The following is a 25,152-nucleotide window of genomic DNA, read 5'->3' on the forward strand; positions in this document are numbered from 1 at the left end:
ATTCATATTTTTAATACCAATCTAATTTTTTTTTTTCTAAATATTACCACTTTTTAATTTCAAACTTACATTAAATATACCAAAAATATTTGTTTAGGATATAAATGATATGATAAAGGAGAATGCAGTTTATGACTTAAAAAAAAAAAAATAGTAATAAATATTGCTGACAAAATGATGATACACCATCAACATTTTACTCTTAATTAAAATAGTCTTAGTGTTCTTAATGTTTAAGATAAGGAAAAGTCAACAACTTCTTTGTATCAAGTTTAATGAAAGCGAATTTATATGATGTGTAATGGAGTGTACAATGTACCTACACTATATTATATTCAAAGCAATGCGACAGATTAATTAATTTAGCTTAGTTAAACTAATACATTATGATATTATAATTATTATGATTATACTATTATAAATACAATCGTAAAAAAATGTCTCGTTTAATTATTTAGACGTTAAAATAATAAATGGCTTAACTATTTGGTTAGGTGCAAACTCTATCTTTTTTTTCATTTTGTTGTTACAATTATTCAAGTTTTATTTTAAAGTTTCCTGGATTTTTTTATCGAAAAGCTTTCTCCACCACACGCTGTACAAGAACAAGCCGACGGCACTGAGACAGGCTTGTTATACTGATAGCCATCCTTGCACTTTAACACTACGGACAATTTATCGAAACGGATTGGCTGACAACATTGACATTTCGAATCGTGCTTTATTGTTTCTGAAAACGAAAATAATACGTTCGTTTTCGAATTAATATTTCATAACGATTATATGACACTGTACAGTCATGGAATCTAAATTGGTTGAACATCGACGCTCACTTTTATTGAAGTACGTGTATGAATCACAAAGTCCCCGACACTCCGTGAATCCAACTATGCCTTCGGTATTTGTGCACGTGTCATGGAATGGATTGTCTTCTGTAACCAGACCGACCGTTTGGTTGATGGGCAAGCTCTCTGGAGCGCAAAGACTGTGGTTCTCTGTCACAAGGGTTCCTGTGGTGTTGCACTGTTCGCAACACCCGTCATAATAGATTCTGTTTTCCGGGCAGTCACCAATATTCGGGCACGCGTGGTACACTGGTATGATATTAAACTGAAAACGGTGTTTAATTTACAATGTTATGATGAGCGTTGGATTTTTCGTTACGATGTAATGAACGCTTACTTCGTTGAATTCCGACTTTGAACAAATAAACGAAGTACAATTGTCGTACGTCCATGTATCGTTATCTGCGTAGGTCTTATTTTGCATCACACAAGACTTTTGTACACACGTTCCACAACAACTGTTCATCGAAGGTGTATACGTCCACCCCTAGACAATTCATACAATAATCGATTACACTCAATTGTATATGATTCAATTATACGTATTAGCTATATTCTATAGCCATAGAAGGTAATTTACCAGCGGACAATCGGAGTTGCAACTTTTTACGGATTCGGTAGTAAACGCTTCACCATTATTATCGAGTTTACAGCTCATGGACACACATGGATCAAATGAAGACCATTCGCTTCCGACCTCATAAACCGTCCCATTAAAGATACATGACTCTTTCTTGTAGCTTGGGCAACACTGACCGTATTTCGTGTGCGACACTATCACGTAGTCGGAACTTATTAACGGAGCAGCACATTCAATTTTATTACAAGTCCCTCGCATAGACGTCATATCACAATAACACGATCGGCAAGGACCGTCTTCCCAATTATCGTTCAACTTGAAAATAAATAATCATAAATAGTGATATCATTAACATTATTTTATAGTCACTAGAAAATGTACCTGTTTCAAATCTACGGTTCTCTCATTTTCAGTACGCTTGCGTTCTCCACCTTCCGTTGAAGCGATCCACTCATATTCGTAAATACATGTATTATTCGGCAATTCTAGTTACAAAAAAAACCATTTAATAGATTTTAAAGAATTATTTATTATTCTAGTGATAATTTATATTTTATCAAGTGTACAATAAATTCATTTACCACACTTATATTGTGGACAACAACTGTGATTATCGATAATAGATTGTTCATAGTACATAGGACATGGTTTTGGTGTAGGACAAGTGTCTGGCGCACAAATAGCTTGGAACGAAGGACAACATCCTTGATTATTCATAACATTAATCATGCCGGGTAAAAGTTCCACATCTTTGTCCGGTAATCCCGAAGAACATTCATCTCTAGGTTTGCATTCTAACAACGATTTGCATAATATACGTTAATGACGATAAAATTAATAAAATTATTACAGTCTATACATACCACAAATAAATCTTTTACAACCATTTGGAGTTAATTCCACTTTGACTACTTGATCTACTGCACATATAGGCATCGCAATATCCGTACAGTTCTGAACGATATTTTCTTCTTGTACTAAACATAAATTTATCTCATTGAAAATAAAACAAAAAGTTTGTATGAACATCAATTTTTACTTACCACATTTGTACTGAACACAACACTCATCTGAGTTATCTTCATCTTTTACTGATTTGAAACCAGTTTGACAAATTGCAAACAATGATTGGGTGCATTGTTTCTTTTCACAGTGTACAGTTTTTGAACTTTTTGAACACGTACACGTGGTGCATTTATCAGCTAACCATACATCTCCAACAAAATGATTTTCATTGTCACAAGGCTCACAACGGTTTTCATTTATACATATGCTATTATTAAATACTTGTCCAGTTGGACATGTACACATTTCTGTAGGCAGATTCTTACACGATGTTTCTCCGGACCTTAAAGCTTTATAGTTATCACAGGTCTCTTCACAGCCAGACGAACAAGCCTTATAGAATAATCCTAATAACATTCTCAATTAGAACTCATAAATATATTAGTTCTAATGGGACTTTTTAGTTACCTTTTGGACAAGAATAAGGACATAGGTTTGGAGATCTCCAATCTAAACAAACGCCAAAAGATTGACATTCACGAACGTAAGCTTCTAACGAATGACAAAATGATCCTTCATGACCTTGACATAAAATCGAATGACATTTTTTCAAGTATAATTCAACATCGACAATAGCGTGACATTGACCAAATAATTTAGAATCCATTAATTTAAGACATGGGTCGACATCTGGATTAGGAATAGTACACATTTCTTCTTTTTCTTTAACTTCGGTTATAATGGCTTCACACTGTCCAAATTCTAAACAAAAATAAAAATCGTAATATATTAGATACAATTTATATAATTAATTAATTAACTTAATTACTAGTTCCATTTTCCTTCCAGCTTGTTACAAACTCATCAGCATTTATCGGAATATTTCCATCTGGGGCTGCCATATCATCTGTAGAATCTCCGTTACAGCTACCACACAAACCTTCAGTTTTATCGTAATATAAATGTGATGGCATTTTTATTGAAAACCCTTGATTCATAGTCATAAATATGACATCTAACTCAAGAATCGGAATACTAGCTGTCACAGATTTTCCAGGAGATTCTGTTATTGATAACCATTTATTTGTAAACGGTATTTTACTGGCTTCATTCCCATCAACAATTGCTAATATCTACATTTATACACGTCATATATATACGTCAAAAAATATTATTTTAATTGTATACAATGATAAATTTAATTTAAAAAAAACCTTAGAAGCGTCTGCATTATAATATAAATGCAATTCATGAGCGGCATGGATGATAGTTAAATTTTGAACACAGACCCCATTTGAAAACAGTGGATTAGAGCATTTTCCAGTAGTTTCCACAATCTAAAATATAAAATATATATATAAATTATATAACATTTATAAATTTATAAAAAAATAAAAAAATAAACATACAGTAAAACCAGGTTTTAAGGAATCATTTTCTTTTGTAGTTTTTACTAAAACATGAGAACAATTTTGTTTGTGAGTAAAGTCAACCTTATCAAATGTTGTATAATGACTGGTGCCCGACCCTTCACATACACCTAAAAAAGTAATAAATTGTCAATATTAATATATAATTTATCAAATTGTATTCAATATCAATATTTTTATAGTTACAATTTCTGCATTTTGATGGTTTTATACAAGACCCTAATTCTTTAATAAAACCTTCTGGACAATAACATCCAGGGAAACAAAAGCCAGGTAATTTTGGACATGGATCACTTTGAAGTAATGAATCACAAGTGGGCTCACACACTTTATTAAAACATTCTTTGTATACTAATGGCGCAGGACAATTTACAGCTAGAAACAAAAATATAATAAGCTAAGTAAAATATTTCAACAATTCAATAATCATATATTTATAATTACGGCAATCGTGTAGAATACGCCAATCAGAAAGTTCAACAGATGAATTTGTTATATAACATTGAGTAACTAATCCTGAAATTGCTTTGCATCTACATTCAGAAAACTCATTTACTGAGTTTTCAGAGCATGAGCAAATGTTTTCTACACATTTCATTACAAAATCTTCAATATTCTTTTGTTCACCACACTGAATTAATGGTTCCGATCTAAAGTTAATAATTGTATTACAAATATTATTTATATTAAATAAATAAATATATGAATATTTTCTTTTATTTCATTAGAATTATATTATTTATTGACTAGAAATCTACCAAAAAAATGTTGGCTAACGCGTACCCATATCCATATATTATTATAATTTAAATTAAATTATTTATTACCTAAATACATTACAAGCTTCGAGAGCCGCTTTTTGTATATGCAATGGACATATTTTAGCTTCACATTGAACATTAGAATCAGCCCAAGAGTTTCCAAATTCTTGTGTAGTTGTAGCAATAACTCCATCACGCTTAAGTTTATCGTTTGCAGGGTTATTATCAAAAAATCCACAAAGGCCGTCCACTCTTCCAGTATAATATGCGTTTGCCTATAGAAAATATTCATTAATTAAAAGTTTATTGTTATAATATATAGTATTCTATATTTGTATAATAAATTATCAATGTTGTAAAAAATATAAAATTATACATATAAAATAAAAGTTAAATACATAAAATACATTTTAATTTTAATTTAGAACTCTAAAAGTATAATCCTATTGTATAAAACAAAAAATAAAATTCTTAATTAAGTATTTATTTAAATTTTATTTATTTTCTTTAACTCTGTATTATGAAAAATGTCAAAAAACATCTGGTGCCCTTCATACTGATTATTAGTGTGTAATAAACTGTGTAAGTTCTTAATACCTTTATTTTAACTTGTCCATTGACTTGCCAAATAATATTAAAACCTAATGTACTGGCAAATATAATATAATCAGTTTGAACTTGTTTCACTGCGAATTGCGTGGCTTGACTTCCTATAATTTGAAGCTAAAAATTATAAAAAAAAATATTTTAGCTTATATTTTATGATATTCTTTTTATGAATATTTGAAATTGGATTTTACTTGATTAACAGTATAAGAATATCCATCATAGGTAGTTGTCATATTTGGGAAAAATTCAATTGTATGATTCAAATGATCTATCCATAAAGATACTTGACAAGCACCAACATATGGACAACGACGGATCTCTGCAATATATGCAATACAGTAAATTAGTACAGTAGAAATATATAAAACATTATTAGCACGTTAATAATATATATATATATATTTACGTTTTATCATCCATTTTTTATGCACTCGATCTCTGACAACAATATGATCACAAATTTCATATTTGTATTTAACTCCGTCGAAGGTTTTAAATACTCTGCCATCGATTTCACATTCACTTTCATCCAATGTATTTGAAACACATGTATAAACTGGACAAATGTCGTTATCATTTGGCGTCATTTGTAAGAAATATCCTTCTTGGCATGTAATCGATGGTGTATTACACTGAAATTGTTCTACTTTTGCTTCACAAATCCATTGTTTACATATTGGCTGTTGATTATCGTTTTTCACACCTCCACTTTTAACACCAAAATTAATACCTCCTTTACGCCGAATAATTGTTCCTTTAGTACTAAAAAGTGGATCTTGATGGTTTCTTTTCGCTGATGCTGCTAAATTAGTCATAGGATTAAAGGGTGATGGCCATGGATCGTCTTCAATAATTTCTGGACTTCTTGTTTTTCGAACATGCTTGATCGTTTTGATTGTTTTTACTGTTATTGTATTTAAAATTTTTGCTATTTGTCCCTCAGGACATTTAATTTCAGGACATGGACCTTGTCCTCTTTTTTTTGGAGGTACAATTATTGGAATAGTTGTTTTTATTTCTTCTGTTACGGTTGGAGCCATAGTTGTTGTGGTCGTTGTTATTATTTTAGTTGGGGCGGTAGTTGTTGTTGTTGTTGTTGTCAAACAATTAATTTCATCGTCAGGGCAATCTTGAATCCCATTGCACCAAAGAGATTCTTCAATACATACATTAGATGTTGGACATAATTTTGTGCCATTTGTACAGGGTTTACATTCACATTGGCAACTTAATGTTGCAGTATTGGAAACCTCTCCCTAAACATACAATTTGTTAAGGTACGCAATTAACTACATTTAAATACTGAATATGACTTACTGGAGGACAAGGGCCGCACAATTTTGGTGCACAGTCAGGTAATCCACCTAGAGTACATGTGCACTGTTGACAGTTTTCTAAATCGTACACTGTACCAACTTGGTATGTCATAATTCCTAGAACACACGGGCATTCGGAACGTAGTCCACAACTTTCGCCATTCCACCACGTTTCCGATGAGCAGGTGCAGTCATTATTTGTTAAGCCAGGACAAATATTGCAGTTCGTGAGATGAATAGTGGGTTTTATTGTTGTCTGAATAATTGTTTCTTCAGTAGCGTATGCTTCGAAGCATCCAAGAACTTCCAGTCTCAATGCCGGCATTTTGTACCATTTCTCTGGGTGAAGTCTGATATAACGTGTTCTTATTGGAGTTTTGAAAAATACCGTATTTGGGCTGTTCCCGTCAAAATTAGCTGAAAAAATCTAAAAAAAAATAATAAAATATTCATCATAATGTTAAGTTAAGTTAGAATTTAATTTCATCAAAACCTGTTCGACTGAGTTGGAATCCAATATTGTATTCCAATTTAATAAATCATTGCTATACACGATTTTGTATGCTTCAATCCATGCTTCACCTATTTCGCTTGTTGAAGAAATACCTTTAGTTACAATACCAGTTATAATTCTAGGTTCTGTAAAATCTACCTGTATAATTAATATATAGTTAAAATTGAATTAAATAAAGTTTCAAATAATTAGCTAAATTTATATTAAATTTACTTGAATCCATTGGTTTGTTGAAGCTGTAAATGGTACCCATGCTGACTCACTTTTGAGTGACACATTGATAGCATTGAAATTTTCAAATGTAGATGATGATACCGATATCATGTTGTTTAATAAACCAGATTCGATTCCCATTGGATCAGAACAAATAGCTGTAAAAATAAATTATAAAGAAGTCAACTAAATACATTAGTCAGTGATAACTGATGATAGTTTAAATAAATTTAAAATGTAATTACATTTATTAGATGGCTTTATAGTTGATTGAATTTCATAACCAAGTGTAGTAGATGATGCAATTGGACATCCTAATAATGCAACTCGCATCGCAATATTATTACGCCAGGCTATAGGTATAATTCGTACGTATTTTGCTTCAATGGGAGTGAAAAATATTTGTTTTTCTACTATATTATGCGAATAAGGACCTCGAAACACCTACATTACACAATATAATATATTATAAATGTGATTAATATTTAATAAACTGAATTTAAAAATTACCTCAGGTTGTCCATGATATGAAACATAACTAAAACTTATACCATCCAAACTGTATGCTACAGTGTAACTTGTTACGTATTCATCAGTCAGAGGATTACCAGATATCTCTACCCCATAAATCGTTTCAGAGTACCCTAAATAAATTTGTAAATATTCTTTTTCGCTTAGACTAGACGGTTTCCAATATCCATTTTCTTTCGAATATAACTGAGCGTGCTGAGGTGCAGTATTTTCGTCAAACCATGAACTAGCATCGAATGACAATGGTTCTAAAGTAGCAGTTATCGGTTTGATTCTACAAAATCGTATTGTGTTATTTTTTTGTGTAAAATATTATTATTACTATACAATTTAAAATTAAATAAATATTTACCCGTATACATCACAGATGGCAATTGGCGGAGATACTGTAGATGGTATAAAAATAATTTCGCTGGTTGTTGTTCTGTTATTTTTTACAGTAGATGATTCTTTTGTCAGCGATGTAGTTGACTCGATCAAATAAGAACTAGCAGTACTAGCTTCAGGCCATTTTATTGTGCTTACATACTCTGTAGTCGTAATCTTAGTTTCTGTTGTAGATAAAGGCTTTTCGGTGGTATACTCATATGAAACCGAAGTAGAAATATTATTAATTTGTTCCGAGTATGACTTAGTAAATTCTTCAAGTACAGTAGTTTCATGGTATTTTTTAGTTGTGAGCTCAATGGTTTCAGTAGTTGGTGTATATTGGCAGGAAGAATCATCACAAATATAAGCGTTGTTTATACATTGGCATACAGTACACAAATCTTCTTTAAAAACACCACCGGGCTTGAAATAAAATTTACCGTTAATAATAATTTATTTACTGATTTTAAAATTATATATTATTTTTAAATAAAAAATTAACCAACCTTCACTAGAGTACCGTTTCTAGAAAAACAAGTGCAATCGCCCTTAGACACACACGTATTGTTGTCCCTCCACATTGACCCAATGGGGCATGCGGTGTACTGTTCACTTTCTTTGATACAACCTCCAATACATTTTTGTGGATATACACACGTATTTATGTGTTTGAGTTGATTTTCAAATGAATGGCACACTTGGTTACACATTACCTTGCAACCTTGCCATCTAAACCCATCCGAACAAACTAAAAAAGTAATAATAATGTTTAAAATAAACATTGACCATTATTTAAAAAAAAATTTAAAATACAATAATATCATACCATATTTTAAAAGTTATGTGACTTAAAATCAACTTTTAACTATCTTACCTGTTTGAGTCTTATTAATTATTCGATCCTTATCAATAATTTGACCAAGATTTTCTTCTTCAATGCCTTAAAATATGAAACGATTAAATTACCATAATTTAGATTTTACTAAAGTAAAAATTTATATTTACTTGATACTTTATGACATTTACAATGTACACGAATCTCATAGTCACTACATTTACCATCACATACAAGTCCTTTTTTTAAGCCACAATCAACATTATTTATTGTATTTTTAATGCCTTTTATTGCCTTCGTTGGTCTGCATTGGATATTATCCATATTATCATGCGCACATATTCCCAAGGTCTATAATATAACATAATAATTTATAAACTTTCAATGAAACTAGTCTATTTAGCAATCTTGTATAATAATTATTAATTATTATTTTCTTACATTGTTTTCCAGTCTCTCTTTGTCATCATTGTGTTCTATAGAAACCAAATCTTCGAACGTGGGCATATATTCAAATTTAGTTGGACTTTTGCTTTTTAATTGATTCACTTTTATCCAAGCGCTCCAACCATCATTACATACAAGTTTGTTTGTTTTATTAATATTTTGATCTGATATTGGTTTACTGGTTGTAGTGGTTGTAATAATAGTTGTATCAGGAAGTTTAGTGGTCGGTGTAGTTATTGTAGCTGGAGTGGAACAAGGTTGGCCTTTACATATTTTCTTATTTCTCGAACAAAAGCTAAAATTATGTAAATTTAAATTATTAAATGTATTTGCCATTAACAGAGATATATTCGTTTAAACACACCATGAATGACAGTTATCTTCAAAAACAATGTCACCGTCATTAAATAAACGGTCAGAACCTTCAATCCTACAAGGAATTTTACATTTGCTCTTAGAAACACAAACATCAGATGTAGAATTAAGATAAACTTGGCCAAATGGACAGTGAGCTTTAGCACAACCTAAATATTGAGATTATATAAGTAAAAATTGTACAAACCATTTAATCAAATTGATAAAATACTCATAGGTAATCAATATACTGATTAAAACATTTACCTTCAATGCAAAATTTATCGTCACATAAATCTGATGTTGGAGAAACGTAATCATCACATGATTTTCGAGAACATCGTGGTATGCAAGAATCATAAGTTGTACCATTTTCACATTGAATAGCTGTATAAAATATAATTATTTAGTATATCTTTCAGGCCTTTTATATATATTTATATATTATAAATCATATAAATTATATTGCTATATTTACGGCATAAGTCTTGAGATCTCCATTTTATGTAAACGCCACGAATACTACATTCTTGAGCGTATGCCGCTATTGCTGTACACAAACACTCACAATCGCCTCCCTGGTCACAAGCGCAAGTGTCAAAAATACACCTTTCTATATAGTTGTCTATAGAAACTTGTGAGTGACAAGGCTTGAATAAAGAAGATTTAAGAACACTGCATTGACGAATTGCCCATTGTCTACGATGCGGATGTAATATACATGCATCCTAAAAAGTTAAACAAGTATCAAAGTATATGAATTACATATAATGTAAGTAAATAAAAATATAATTGACTATAAATTTAAACTATAAAATCAATTATATTTTTTAAAATATGCGTATCTCATGAAAAACTTTGCGAAGTTGTAATTGAAACTTTTGAATGCACAACACTCACTCGTATTTCAGACGGTTGAGTACAGTGAGGCTGTAGCTTCCAAGAATCTCCAAATAATAATGCTGATACTTCAGGTATACCTCCATAAGGTGTTTGGAAATCATCCATTTGGTTATCGTTATAATTCCCACATAATCCTTTAACCTAAAAATAAATATGCTTGTTTCAATATTTAATAAAATAATGAATGAAATACTTTAATGTCTTTACTGTGTTTATCTTACGTGATTTTTCCATTTTTTATCAATTTGCAAGTTCATTTTTGTACCTTTATCCCAATATATTTGTATTCCTAAATCAGGAACTTCAACTACCACAAAATGCCCAACTTCTTTAACAAATATTCTAAAATATAATATATATATATAAACCATAGATTAGATAAAATATTATTATTTGATATTATTGAAATTTACAAGCTACCTTTTGGTGTTTGGAGGAATTTGTTTATTTTTCAATCGTATAGATTCCACCTCATCACCACTTCCAACCGTCAACGCTATGGATTTTATACATGTTGCTCCTGTTGAACCACAAGGAACAACCTAAAAACAAAACTAATAATAATGTTTTGATATTGCTATTTCTTATTTCTATTTAGAACTAGAATCGAAAATTTTAAATGAAATAATTTATTATTGAAGCCAGAAACAGAACAAAAAAAAAAAAAATCAACAAAAAGTACTTGTCCTTATTGAAACATATAAATATTATACCTATAATTTTACAATTAAAAAACTATGATGTAACAGTATTTATAACAGATACTAAAAACAAAAAATAAAAATATTACTTACTTCTATGGAAGTCACAAAAGCTTCATAACTAGTAAATGTTCCTTTGGATAAAATATATTCACAAGCACCTTGAAAGTCAAAATATCGAGAATCAAATGTTTGAAAATGTGAATCTCCCCAAACCGAACAAATTCCAGGACATTCATTATTCGTACACTCCCATTTTCCCAAATTGCATTCACTGTCAAATAAGATATAACGTCAAAAAATAAATTACCCATTTTATCTTTTAATTAGCCAATGAACATACCATGTATTGCATCCTTGGTAAAATGTATCATTGTTATTATAGCTTTTACCACCGTGATGGCATGGGCATTCGTTTGGTAATACACATTCTTTTGTGAACGAATCAAGAACATACGGTTTTTTACAAATGCAACCCGAATAACATATGGCTGGTGTTGATTGTGGAGGATCATGCATGTTCTGTTACAGTTAAATATAATTGAATTATTAAATTACTTATATTATTTTCATTTTTTTTTTTTCATTTGTCAATCAACTTTCAATTAGTCAATATTTACCCAATGTTTACTTATTTAATAATAAATTAGGTATGATACTTGTATAAGTTATATAAAATAAGTTTCGTATTATAGAAGAGTTTCATTTAAATAAACCTACACAAGTTAACTTAATTTACTTTGAAGATTCATTAAATAAAACGAATCATAAATATCCTCGGGAAAGTGGCTTATAATTAAATTAATTTAAAATCTTACACGGCAAGTTATTGGTTCTGAAGGTTCGCATTCAGTAAATATTAAATGTTTTTTTCGACTGCAAGAACTTTCCGATGTATCTTTCCACTGTGCTAATTCGTTTTTTTCAGCAGAACGACATTCCCATGCTGCACTTATGCACGTACAAAACTGTGGCCCCTTGCCAGTATTTTCAATTCTTTTTTGACCAGATTTAAATGTTTGACCATTGTAATAACACGGGCATTCTGCAACGGGTATACATTCACCGGATTCTGATAAAGTTAACCCCTTTGGACAGTAACAGCCTTCAACGCAATTGGACTTACAAGTATTGATAATGGAAATATCTTTACACGTCCTCTGGCAAGAATTACCACAGGTGTCGTAATTTTGACCAGCTGGACATTGTACACCTGAAATTTTAGAATAATGAATTATTATTATGTAATTATAAAAAACTACGTATTTATGAATACTCTGTGAGGTGTGAAATAATCGCGAACAATTTACGCCATAATTCATATTATATTCTACGTACACAACACTATTTTATATTATTTTTCAATCTAGTTAATTGCATTTATCAATGACCTCTTAATCACCTAATTATACAATATATTTTATCGTCTTTTGATTATTTTTAAATGTTTAAATCATTAGAATTCTTTATAATTTGTATTTAAGTAAACTATGATAACTATATTTTCCATAAAACCACTATCAATGTCAGGTGTTTTATAGATTGGTATAAAAATGCATTCAGCTTCAAAAAATAATAACTACATAAAAAATGTATACAAGATAAGACTTCGCGAAAATTGAAAAAAAAATACAGTAAAATTATTTTTATTTAGACTATACTTTTCATGAAACACATTTGTAGAATACATACCCATATTAATAAAATACAGAGCTAAAAAAAAATGCTAATATAAATTCGATCCTTACTTATTAAATTTTGTAATATTTACTTTTAAAATGCTTTATAAAACTTGGTTAATGTGATACTAATATATAACATCTAGTGTTTTTATTTTGGCATTTTATAAATTATTATACTCATATTATTCATATTATCATTAATATATTATTTAAATAATTATTTTATTTATTCATTAACCTGAATAATAAAAAAAGGTAAGAATAAGTACACTATTAATCATTTTTTTAACCTAGTAATATTAAAATAAATAAGTAAATAAATACTTAATTTAATGAAAAATTTTCAATTTTGGTATTAATATAAAATAAATGTATTTAAGAGTTGCATAATTTTGTATTTTAATTTATTTTGATTTTAAACAAGTATAAGCACATCAATATTATTAGACTTAAAATTATTACTTTACATCATGTAATAAAAACTTATCAAATCAGAATATAGAATCAATTCACAACAATATTGATATAATATGATAAATATAAAGTATAGATTAATAGGTACATACCACATTCTTTCACGCTTCTTCTCCAATCGATTATCGTATTTTGGTGCGAGCATTCAAGAGCATAAGAAGCTAATATTTGACAATAACAACGTGAAAATTGACCAGGACGACAAGAACAAACATCGTAAAGACAATCATCGTAATAAGGAATTGGATCTACTTGAGTGTGACAATCTAAGAATAACTTTCCTGTGATATTGCTACAATAGCTTTCAGCTAAATGTTTATACTGTATATTTTCATCGCATGGATGAGCAGTTTTTATTACAGTTTCTAATTTGTTATTTGCACAACTCTCTTTTGTCTTCCACTTATTTGCAAAAGAAACGACATTTGTCTCTATGTCCCCTTCGGGAGTAAACATATCATCTTTCTGGTTACCGTTATATGTACCACATAAACCCTGTGAATAAAAACAAAAAAAAAAACCCAATTGGTTATTATTTATATATTACTAGATTAGTTGATTATCAATAGAATAGAACTATTTTATAAATTTGATATTATATATATATATATATATGGCGATACTTAATAGATTGATGAATCTTTATACATTATTTTTTCAGTAGAGAACTTTATAAAAATATAGCATCGTTTCCTATTATTCATCTACAAAATGCGTACCTTAGTTTTTCCTTCGAGTTCCGGACCAGCATAAATATAAGCTCGAGTATCTCCATCCCACCATATTTCAATGCCATTTGTAATTATAATTTGAAGGAAAAACGTTGACTGCTCTCTAATGTAAACTTTACCTTGTACATTTATCGGTAATTTTTCTACAATCTCTCCATTTACAAATACTATTTTTCCTTGGTCCAATTTTATATTTGTGCTATTTCCAATTCGTATAGTAAGTGTCTTAGTACAAGTTGCTTTTCCCGATAAACTTGGTACTTCAAAACCATGTTCTAATGATATTGTACCGTCACATGGGATATTTTCTGCTTCGATCGAAAACTCAGGTAAAACAACGAGATAATATGAACAGGATCCCATGAAATTGAATTTCAGGCCGTCAAATGTTTTATAATGTGGATCTCCAATTGCATAACATTCTGCCCGACATTTAGCATTGGTGCAACTCCACTCTCCCCCGATGCAAGTACTTGAAAATTAATTTTGTTAAGAAATACGACAATAAAAACTAAGCGTACAAACTTACCATTTGTTGCAATCTTTAGTGATTTCTTCTCCGGGTAGGTATAATTTATTTCTTAACTTACAGGGACACTTTTCTTTGACTACGCATACACCATCGTTTAAAACAGTCCCAAATGGACAGACGCATCCTTCCTCGCAGTACGAGTTGACATTTTTTGTTTTTACTTCAGCTGCAATAGTGCATGTTTCTTGTACGACTGGCAAACACTGTGAATATACTTTTCCACTAGAACATCGGTAAGCTAAAAAAGTATATAAACGATATCGTAATACTAATACTAAAACGTGTAATTTTTTAGACTATCAGTAATTACTAACGACATATGTTATCATCCCTCCACGAAATCATCATATATTTTCCAAAACATTCCTCTGCAAAAGCGGAGATACTACTACAACCGCAATCAGATCCATTCATCAAATGACATTGAATATAGTCCGTTTTACACGCTTCGATATATGCTTTAACATTAAGATTTTTACCACCACAAACGTTAAACCTATCATTATTAATAATAGAACAAAATTGTGTAGCTTCTTGCATAATTTCACTGGAAACGTTTATGGTTTCTGTAACAGGTGATTCACATATTTCGTTCAGCCCATTCACTAGCCACTTGTTCGCAAAACTTGTGACACTATTATACGACAAATCGTTTGCCGATATACCGTCCATTTTCCCACAGAGACCATCAGTCGAGTTCCATAATTCAACACCGGCGTCTATGATTAAAGCACCCTGAAATATATGAAAAAAAATCATATCTTAATATTATACAAATTATATTAGTTAAAAAATTGTATTGATTAAACTTACTGTAGATTTCCAGGTTATTTTTAAATTAACAGTACGTAAATTAATAAATACTGTTTGACCACTTATAATTTCAACACTTATATCTGCCAACTCGTTAGGTACAGCAAGTAGTTTATCATTGTTAATCAACGAAACGACGTTATCTAAAATTAAAATAAATTATTAATCAATACTGTTATATTAAATTTATTATCTTACCATTTCTTTTTATTTGATATAGGTTATCAACTATATAAACATTTATATAACTAATCATTCCTTGATCAAAACGTGCTTGAATGTGAAATGAGTTGGTTTTTATATCGCTAATTAGTGTATAGGTGCAATCACTTTGAAAACTATACATCTTTCCATCAAACGTCTTATAGTTTCCAAAACCCCAACGACTACAACTCCCCGGTCGACTTTTATGCACATTTATCACTTCAACTTCTGTTTTGATAACATTTATTAATTTAGAAGGTTGCCCATCTGTATTAAAAATAAATACACAACACAAATTATCATTAAATATTACTGGAAATATAATAATGTTAATATTTAAACTTATTTACTTACCAAATACACACTGAGGTATATGTTTAGGTTCATACTGTCCTGTTTTATACAGACAAGTATATTCGACTTCAGTTGTTTTAAATGGTTCAAGAACCGACCCTTGAGGACACGAGAGTGTGCATACATTTTTCTCCATATCATCGGAACATTTATAATTTCCATTGAAATTTAATTTTGTTACGTCACAAGAACTTTCCGCTATGAGTTAACACACATAAGTCATACATATATAGGAGTATTGAACAGTGATTATTTACTCAGCTGAATTTTCAATAAATCCAGTAAATTTTATTCAAAGTAATAACAATATATTGTTTTTTCTGAAGTTATTTCATTTTTCGGAACTTAGTAAAGAGCCATAAAAAAAGGGGCTACATGCTTAGATGTAGTGAATCATAATTATATAATAAATATTATTTATGATATATTAAATATCATCAACATCATATTATAAAAATGAAACTATCTTACTCGTATACATTTTTTTTATATGCATAATAGGTACATATACTCGTAAATATTTTATTATTACTCGTAATTATAAAAATGTATCTATTATTATTATTATATTCACTAGGAATACAATAAAACTTACAGTATTGACATGTAGGACCTCTAAAATCAGTTGGACATTGGCACTTCTGATATCCAATACAATTACCACCGTTTAAACATGGTGGATCACATACTGGCCTACAGTCTGGAACTGTCGACCATTCAACTTTCCCAGGTATCCAAGAACCGTTTTTACAAAATACGTTTGTCACACTAGATGAATCCGGGAACTGGTATCCATCCATACAGTTTATCGTACATGCACTGTATATTGACGTACAATTTTAAAAATAAGTTTTTGCTGTAAGCAACTAAAGATTTTTAACATTATCCTTACTCTGAATTGCATTTCTTTTTTGAATTCATTGGTGTGTTGGGATAACCGTGGCAGTATTTATGAACGATTATATTTTGACACGTCGGGCCATCGTAATTTTTCGGACAACTGCACTTGTTGGGTTTCTCGCAAGTACCTCCATTTTCACAATGTGGATTACAAACCGCTAAATAAAGACAAAATGTATTTAATGTTTCAACTGTATAAGCAATTATATTAAAAGCAATTATTGACATACGAAGACATATTGGCATAATGTAAGAATTTGATCCTTTGACTTTGTATCTATGACCATCGCATTCAAACAAAATTTTGGAAACGCCATTGGGAAATTTGTAACCTTCTACACAATTAGCCTGACAAATTCTAATTAAACATGTTATAGTTAGTTAGTACGGTTATGTAATTATAATACTATTTACGACTTACTTAGTTGTTGTAGAACATATAGAAATAGAGTTTACGGGTGATTTAAAAGTTGCGATGCATGCTTCTTGATTTTCTATAATTCAAACATAAAATATAAATTATCTCGAAGTTTATGTGTCGTGATTTAATTTAGAAATAGTATTTAATAATAACATCAATAAACATGATAACCAATAAACTGATCTTGGTATTAAAAAACAAGACACACGTAATAAAATTATGTTGTGTAAACATTGAATAGACAGACAAAGAAATACATTAAACTAATTTTAGAATACACGTTTATTTGAAAAATAACCTTAATATTTAAAATAATTTTTTTGATTTAGTTACAAATGAAACAAAGTTCCACAGGTAACTTAATATTACGAGTATCTTATTATCACAATAATTATATGTAAAATAATTGATATGCATGCCATTATAGTTTATAATATTACGATTATCCCTGATTCTTTTTTCAAATTTCAAATCAATGTAATTTTTACTGAATAGCATAATAATTATTTTTATGATACAATATATGATTAAATATTGTTATTTTAATAAGAAATGAAAAATGATGATAATTTGATAACAAAAGACCCTCAAAAATAACTGTTTTTTTTTTTATTATTATTTTGTTCATTGAATTCACGGTTTAAAGGTTTTTTTTTTAATCAAATTTAAAAAACTTAAAATGAACATTGAACATTTAAACCAAAAATCACCAAGTTCAATTATATTTTAAAAAACTTAACTGAATCACACATTGTATAAATTTATTTATTTATTTTTTTTTTTTTTTTTTTGTAGTATGATCTATGTGTGCTGAGAACAAATACGTACACAATTATATTGTTTAACTGTGGTATTATTATTATCTCTCTCATTTTAATGGAAAAATAAAATAAACATACTATTAAGATTTGCGTTACGCGTAAGTTGCTATATATTTATGATCTCGGAAATGTGTATCGCTACACATTCACATTTTATTAAACCATTTTAAACCTGCGATTGTTGTTTTAAATTTGAGAACTCATTGCTATTACTTACTAGCATACTCATTCTCACGACCCATCTTACCGTATGGTACTATTAGAATATTACATTATACTTAAATATTTAGAGATAACAATTTTAATTAAATCTTATCAAATATTATCAACTACTCGTATATTCGACTTGTTTAAACAAAAACAAAATATATACTAAAAGTAACGATATGTTGCGTTTCATTTTTATCCTTAACTTAATTTTGTACCTATATTGCCTATAGATAACGCCGTGCTATAAAAAAAATTTATAAAATATTAAGAATACAGGACTCTTCTTCCTTTGCTTCGTCACCACAGCACAACATAGAAATAAGGGTGCATAATGTTTCTTAACATAAAAAAATAATAATTCGTTATGATAAGATAAGCCTCCTGTAGTGTTTAGAACATTTTTAAAATATTAAAATTCCGCATAAATGAAATAGACAGTTTTTACACAAATTATTGAGTGCATAATAAAAAAATCGTGAAAAAGGTTAACCTTTTATCTGATAAATATTTTTTAAATTGATAATCAATTTTTTTATCTTTTTACTTAGAATAAGTAGATTTTTTTTATGCCAATCGATAAACAACTCGTCTTAAGTACCATATGAACAAAAACAGTAAAATAAAAATGTCTGCACTCAAATTATAACACTTTTGAAAAAAAAATGTTTTCCGAAAAATAATAATAAAATTAGCCACATGCATAACAAAAATAACTTAATTTATATTAATTTTGTGTCAAATTGATTTCTATCTCAAGATTTATTGTAACTCATAAATATAATTTTTTTTTTGTTTAACTGTATAATTTATTTTTAATGAACAGTCAAAATTTATAAGTACTGACCCTGTGTTTTGAGATTCGTATTTTTTGTTGATTTAGTTCCATAATTCGAGAATCTGAAATTCAAAATATTATATTTTAAATTCATATTTACTTTAAATAATCTAACCAAGACTTACCTTGGCTGAAACTCAGAAAGACTTTTTGGATCGTCGTTGACATACGAGCTAGTTAACATAAAAGTAAATAAAACAATGAAATAAATAAGTTTTTTTTCAATAATTTATATATATTCTTCAACAATCGATAATATTTAAATTACTAGGAAATTCAAAACTAAAATCATAAAATATGACAAGATTTTCTAAAGTTATAAACATATTTTAAGCCCTTTTTAATGGATAAACATACTATTAACAATAAATTATTTAGATTTTGTTTTATTACTCAGCAAATAACTTTTAGTTTTGAAACACTTTGATGAATGAAATACATTACAAACGTGTATAAAATATTATTTTTTTAGTGATGTATTCGAACATGACCCGTTTTCTAAAAGTGAATGAATATTTTATACAACTATACCATGTTGTAAAAAATCATTAACTAAAATTTGAATAAAAACTCTCTGGCATTAACGGTATTGTTTTGACAGTATATTATATATTTATATAATATGCATATCAATATATTGTGTTTATGGTGTATAATGTATATATTATAAAATAATAATATTATCGTATAATTAAATACGTTTTATCGATTTACAAATTATTATTAATTAATAATATATTATAAATAATATCGCGCTATCAATTTTCAAAAACCCTCTGTTACTTTAGTAATTTTAAAACGTATACATGTAAGTACAAGTACCGTACAACTTAATTGATAATATCATTGCAATGTGCTTAGTAAACAATACAATATACCAATAACGAATTTATAACTGTCTGTTAATCTATAGAGTTTACAATTTATCGGACACTGCCCAAACGTATTATTAACGTGTAAGTACCTATAGAAAACACCTCCTAGTAATATATATATATATAATATACATTTTAATATAGTTATTAGGACCCAGAATGTTTATGTTTTAATCACATTTAACATAATTTTTTTATGTTTACTGAAAATATTAAAAAATTTCGTTAAAACAGAAATTTTTGTTTCTAGGTGAATAGAGAATATAGCCATATAAGTATTTTATTTTGAGTTATTATTTTAGTATTTATAATTTTCGTGAACATAAAAATAATACAAATATAAAATATTTTAAAATAAAAATAGTTAAGTCCATAATATTTATAATATTATTGAGACAGCAAATTATAACTTAATGCATGGGTTTATGATTAAGTACTATCGTGGTATTTGTTATGAAAATAACTATCGTGTATATAATATAGACATCACTGAGCTATATATCTGTATTAAACGAACCAACGAACCTTATGCTACATATCTTAGAAATATTTCAAAGAAAAAAGTTTTGAACCTAGACCTAATTTATATTCTTCATTTATTTTCTATAACTCTTTTAAATAATAGTACAATTACTGGGTATAGAATAAACCCACGAATACATCATTCCATACCTAAAAAATATACTATATGACTTGCATATTTTGGAACCTATAAATTATTATTAGTTTAATGATCTAGGACTAATGCTAAAATTCTAACAACTGGGTGAAAGTGCAGTCTACACTATTGTTTTCGATCGAGAGTAAACCCGTTTTTAACAACAACAAATATAATTTTTTTTGAAAAAAAAAACAAAATTTGGCATCTTCAGCATACTTACGTCGAGTCGGCGGTGTCACCGGTTGAGTCGTCCAACAAATCTGTAGTGTACTTGACGCGACTACTGCCATCATCGTCCTCGGACGGTGACGCTCGGACGACCGTGGTCAGCAACAGGTAGCCGACGGCCAGCCGCTGTAAGAGCTGTCCGGAGTTGACGGTCATCGCGAGAGGTTAACTGCAGATACTTTCAGCAACGATCGACTCGATGTCAATTTGCGTTATAAATGATAATGATAAATGCTAAAATTGTATTAAATGACTTATAGAAAACAGCAATGCGTCCATGTGAACGCATGGACGAAACGACAATGATCCGTGATCACGTTTTCGAAGTGTAATATATACATCATTAGACTATCAACTGTACGATATTATAAAATAATAATTGTGTCAAAAGTATACATATTATCATTTATGTTTGTCCGTATCGACGGACGCATTTATGGGGGAAAAACCCGATGACACGCGGGAGTGGCGACCGTTTGTGTTGCGATATTTCGTACTATGTTATTGCTTCCGATGATAGGTCAGTACATCCATTTTTTTTTCGCTAAAAATTCTTATAATTTATTTTTTATTTATTTTTTTTTCATTATTATCCGTTATGCCGATCGTAGGAAAGTCCGTTCGCGTGGGTTTTTCGCAAAACAAAAGCGATAAGACTATTGCCAGTGCGACGGCCGTGAACTAATTAATAAATTTGTATATATATATATATCATGTTAAATTATTACGCTGTTTTTAGGACCATCTCGACAGATACTCGACATCCGGGGACACGACGGTTATGATTAACGTACAAAATATTAATAACGATTACGAGGTACAAAGTACGGCCGTGATAACCGCATCCAACGAATACTATATAGTATATACCTATGTAATATGCGCACCTATACGTATATCACGTTGTTTTGATACGATATCACTTGTATTCAAATAAAAGTCGCACTTAATGCGGCAATCGTGGTACTTAAAGGACTCAAAACATAAATAAAATATTTTTATTGGCCCTTGACCCGTTTGCATTCAGTACCTACATAGTCACAAATATGTGGCACCTTTCAGCCACATAAATAAGTCTATTATATAGTTGGCTTTTGTATAAGTGTTTGTAGAATTGTTAGTAAAATAACGTTATACAAAGTTCTGATAAGACCGGTAGCACTATACGCCTGCGGTACATGGGCAACAACAAAGACGGACGAAAATAGACTAGCTAAGTTTGAACGGAAGGTTCTTAGAAGGATATTTGGGCCAAAAAGAAACACTTTAGGGGACTTCGAATTAGGAACAAACCGAGAAGTAGAAGAACTATATGGCTAAACAAATATAATTGGAGTCCTTAAGAGTAGTATACTGGGATGGGCTGAACATGTATGGAGGTCCGGAGGCCCCATAGGATTGACCACGGGCTGGAAGCCGGACACAAGAAGGTCGAGAGGACGACCCAGACAGCGTTGGAAAGACAGGATTGCAAAAGATACATCGAGACTGGGAGTGAATGACGGGAAAGAATTAGCTCAGGATAGAGATAGGTGGAGGCAAGTGGTTGTTGCGGCAATGGACCTAAATGGCCCGTAAAAGCCAAAAAAGAGAAAGAGAGAGAATTGTTAATATGTATGTCATATCATATTTTTAAAGGTCGTCAACAATATAAGATGTTATTATATTTGTTTTCAATCTTTCAAATTATATTTTAGACGACTGTGTGGGAGAGTAGTAACTCATAGGTTCCCGAAACTTTTTTGAAATAAATTTCGAACGATGATCAAAAGGAAATCCATACAATAGTTATTTATAAAATTTGATAAAAGTAATTTTAGTGAAATTTTAAAAATTCAATATATTTTTTAAATACTTATTCAAAACATTTTAAAAGTGGTCTTCCTACACCAGTACCAATAATGGTTGTTGTACAGTTACGAGATTATAATATATAAAAAGGTTTAGTGAAGGACAAACTTAAGAGTAGGTAAAATATTTATAGAAATGATTTATCAAATATTCACAGTACCTAGTAATTAATATCTAAATATAGAAAGAAATCTTACCGGTGTGGTAGCATTTTTACTTTTATTCATTTATTATATATATATCTCATTAATCACTAATTTGTAATAAAAGAAAAAGCGAGTGAATAAATTAGATTGTCTTTAAGTAATAATAAAAAAAAACGCTAAAACATAAGTAAAATCTTTTAGATTAGAATTATTTTGGAAATCTACTGCATGTTCTATTAAGTTTATCCCATTTCAAAATCATTTTTGAGATAAAGATAAATAAAAAAATAAAAAATAAATTTAGATACATTTTTTTAAAGTAAATTTTAAGATTTTAATATCTTTCACGAATAAATTATGGGTTGTGTTGCATTCTTTTAAGCGATATTATGACATGAATATGAATATATGCACTGCAATGCTCAGCACGCACTAAAACACGATGAATGTAACTACCATCGCATGAAAGGACAACAAGCTTTTGACGCGATGATCAAAACTAACTCACGTATTTCCTACCGCCCCGAATTGGTAATGTATCAATAATAATTTACTAACGGACGACGGCCGCTAACGACAACAACGACTCGTCGTTCGAAATAGCCGATAGATACAAATTATAATTAGAAACTACGTGAGCCAAACCCCGTTGACCGCATTAGGATGACGACGATGTTACAAGAACTTTTTGATCAAGAATCGAACTCACGGCAGATGCTAAGTAAGAAGCCTACGACGACGACTTTTCCCTCGGTAGACTGGCCGACGAAAGATCATTTAATAGTTATTACGGTTACCCGATGGCGAGTACACCTTAACTGACATAACCTTTAAGATGTGCTTATACAATGTATACCATGGTCCAACGACCGATGGCCCGTGATCACTATCGCCATTATGTATGTTACTCACAAACTGGTATTTTCAGTTGATTTGTTAGAAAAGGGTGATTGCCACACCAACTGTTTTTCCGTTGAAATAACTATGATCATAGTTGTATTGTACTTGTACACGATTAATTCGCGAGTTACGTAACCGTAAAAATGTCTGTGTCATCGCAAAGTTAGTCTGAAAAAAGCGCAATTATTTCTGGTGTACGCCATATCCTTTGATTCTTGATTAAACCGATTTTGTGTCACAGTAGGTGAATTCGTAACGTGCACATGTAATGTTGATCAGTGTGACGACATCCTTACAAAACGTATCTATAGAATTGAATGTATTTGATCTCGCCACTTGATCTCTACACCACTGTCGAACTTTATCACTACCTATACCTAGTTCTAAACTATACTTCCTGGGGTGGCGCGACAAGGCTTATTATTTGTCTGCCACCTGGCCACATCTTGTTGTATAATAAGGTGAGTAAACCTTTGGTAAATACAATTTTTATCATATGATATGTCTTAACTAATAAGGTTGTGTTTCCGCTAGATAATTACGTTTAATTATTTATACATTATTTATTATTATTATTTCAATTCATAGACACATACATTTTTCGCATGCTGAGTCTTAAAGAATAATTACATAGTTTTATATACTACATACTAAAAAATTAACATATAGTTTGATATCGAAGCAACTAAAATGTCGAAACGAATAAATGCTTAATTTGATAATAAGTAATATAATATTATAATTGATTATTATTATTTGTTTTCCTATTTTTTGAATTGTCTTGTATAGTTTTGTTTTATAGAGTAAAATTTTCTTAAGGTCATAATAATTAATATCAAACAGATGAGAGCATTATATAAGTGGTATTAACCATTATAGGTAGGTAAATATTTATGAGTATACGAATTCCTGAATATTTAGTTATATTCGCGAACACCGACCTTGCATAAATATAATTCTCAAGACACAATGTAAAGATTAATAAATTAATGAGAATTTTGTAATCCGGTGTTCAATCAAATATTTATTACATAATATAATACAATAGAGTTAATGATCCTTTGAAATCATGCCGTATAAACTATTTAAATTCCAATACGC

General features: G+C 29.7%; 1 protein-coding gene across 1 annotated transcript; it reads right to left on the reverse strand.

The window, feature by feature from the left end:
* Positions 1–400: 400 nt before the first annotated feature.
* LOC112598387 (hemocytin-like) lies at positions 401–21,470 on the reverse strand. The gene is made up of 51 exons (XM_025344821.1): positions 21,147–21,470; positions 19,516–19,563; positions 19,400–19,452; positions 17,525–17,597; positions 17,334–17,461; positions 17,096–17,261; positions 16,799–17,022; positions 16,204–16,401; positions 15,844–16,116; positions 15,646–15,788; positions 15,147–15,567; positions 14,830–15,070; positions 14,289–14,772; positions 13,662–14,064; positions 12,232–12,626; positions 11,757–11,935; positions 11,507–11,687; positions 11,133–11,254; positions 10,934–11,054; positions 10,710–10,853; positions 10,288–10,537; positions 10,077–10,196; positions 9,820–9,979; positions 9,450–9,750; positions 9,179–9,359; positions 9,048–9,113; positions 8,680–8,921; positions 8,157–8,596; positions 7,784–8,078; positions 7,519–7,717; positions 7,274–7,431; positions 7,040–7,198; positions 6,548–6,973; positions 5,637–6,486; positions 5,422–5,549; positions 5,219–5,344; positions 4,688–4,896; positions 4,305–4,510; positions 4,047–4,235; positions 3,840–3,970; positions 3,645–3,767; positions 3,260–3,563; positions 2,899–3,192; positions 2,469–2,837; positions 2,289–2,402; positions 2,007–2,219; positions 1,807–1,910; positions 1,426–1,740; positions 1,183–1,332; positions 834–1,110; positions 401–730 (listed from the first exon to the last, which is right to left on the reverse strand). Exons 1-51 carry the CDS (start codon positions 21,308–21,310, stop codon positions 549–551), a joined length of 11,442 nt encoding a protein of 3,813 aa, XP_025200606.1. The 5' UTR covers positions 21,311–21,470; the 3' UTR covers positions 401–548.
* Positions 21,471–25,152: the final 3,682 nt, after the last annotated feature.

This window comes from Melanaphis sacchari, unplaced genomic scaffold (genome assembly GCF_002803265.2).
Source record: "Melanaphis sacchari strain LSU unplaced genomic scaffold, SCAv2.0 Contig487_pilon_pilon, whole genome shotgun sequence".
Classification (NCBI taxonomy): Eukaryota; Metazoa; Arthropoda; class Insecta; order Hemiptera; family Aphididae; genus Melanaphis; species Melanaphis sacchari.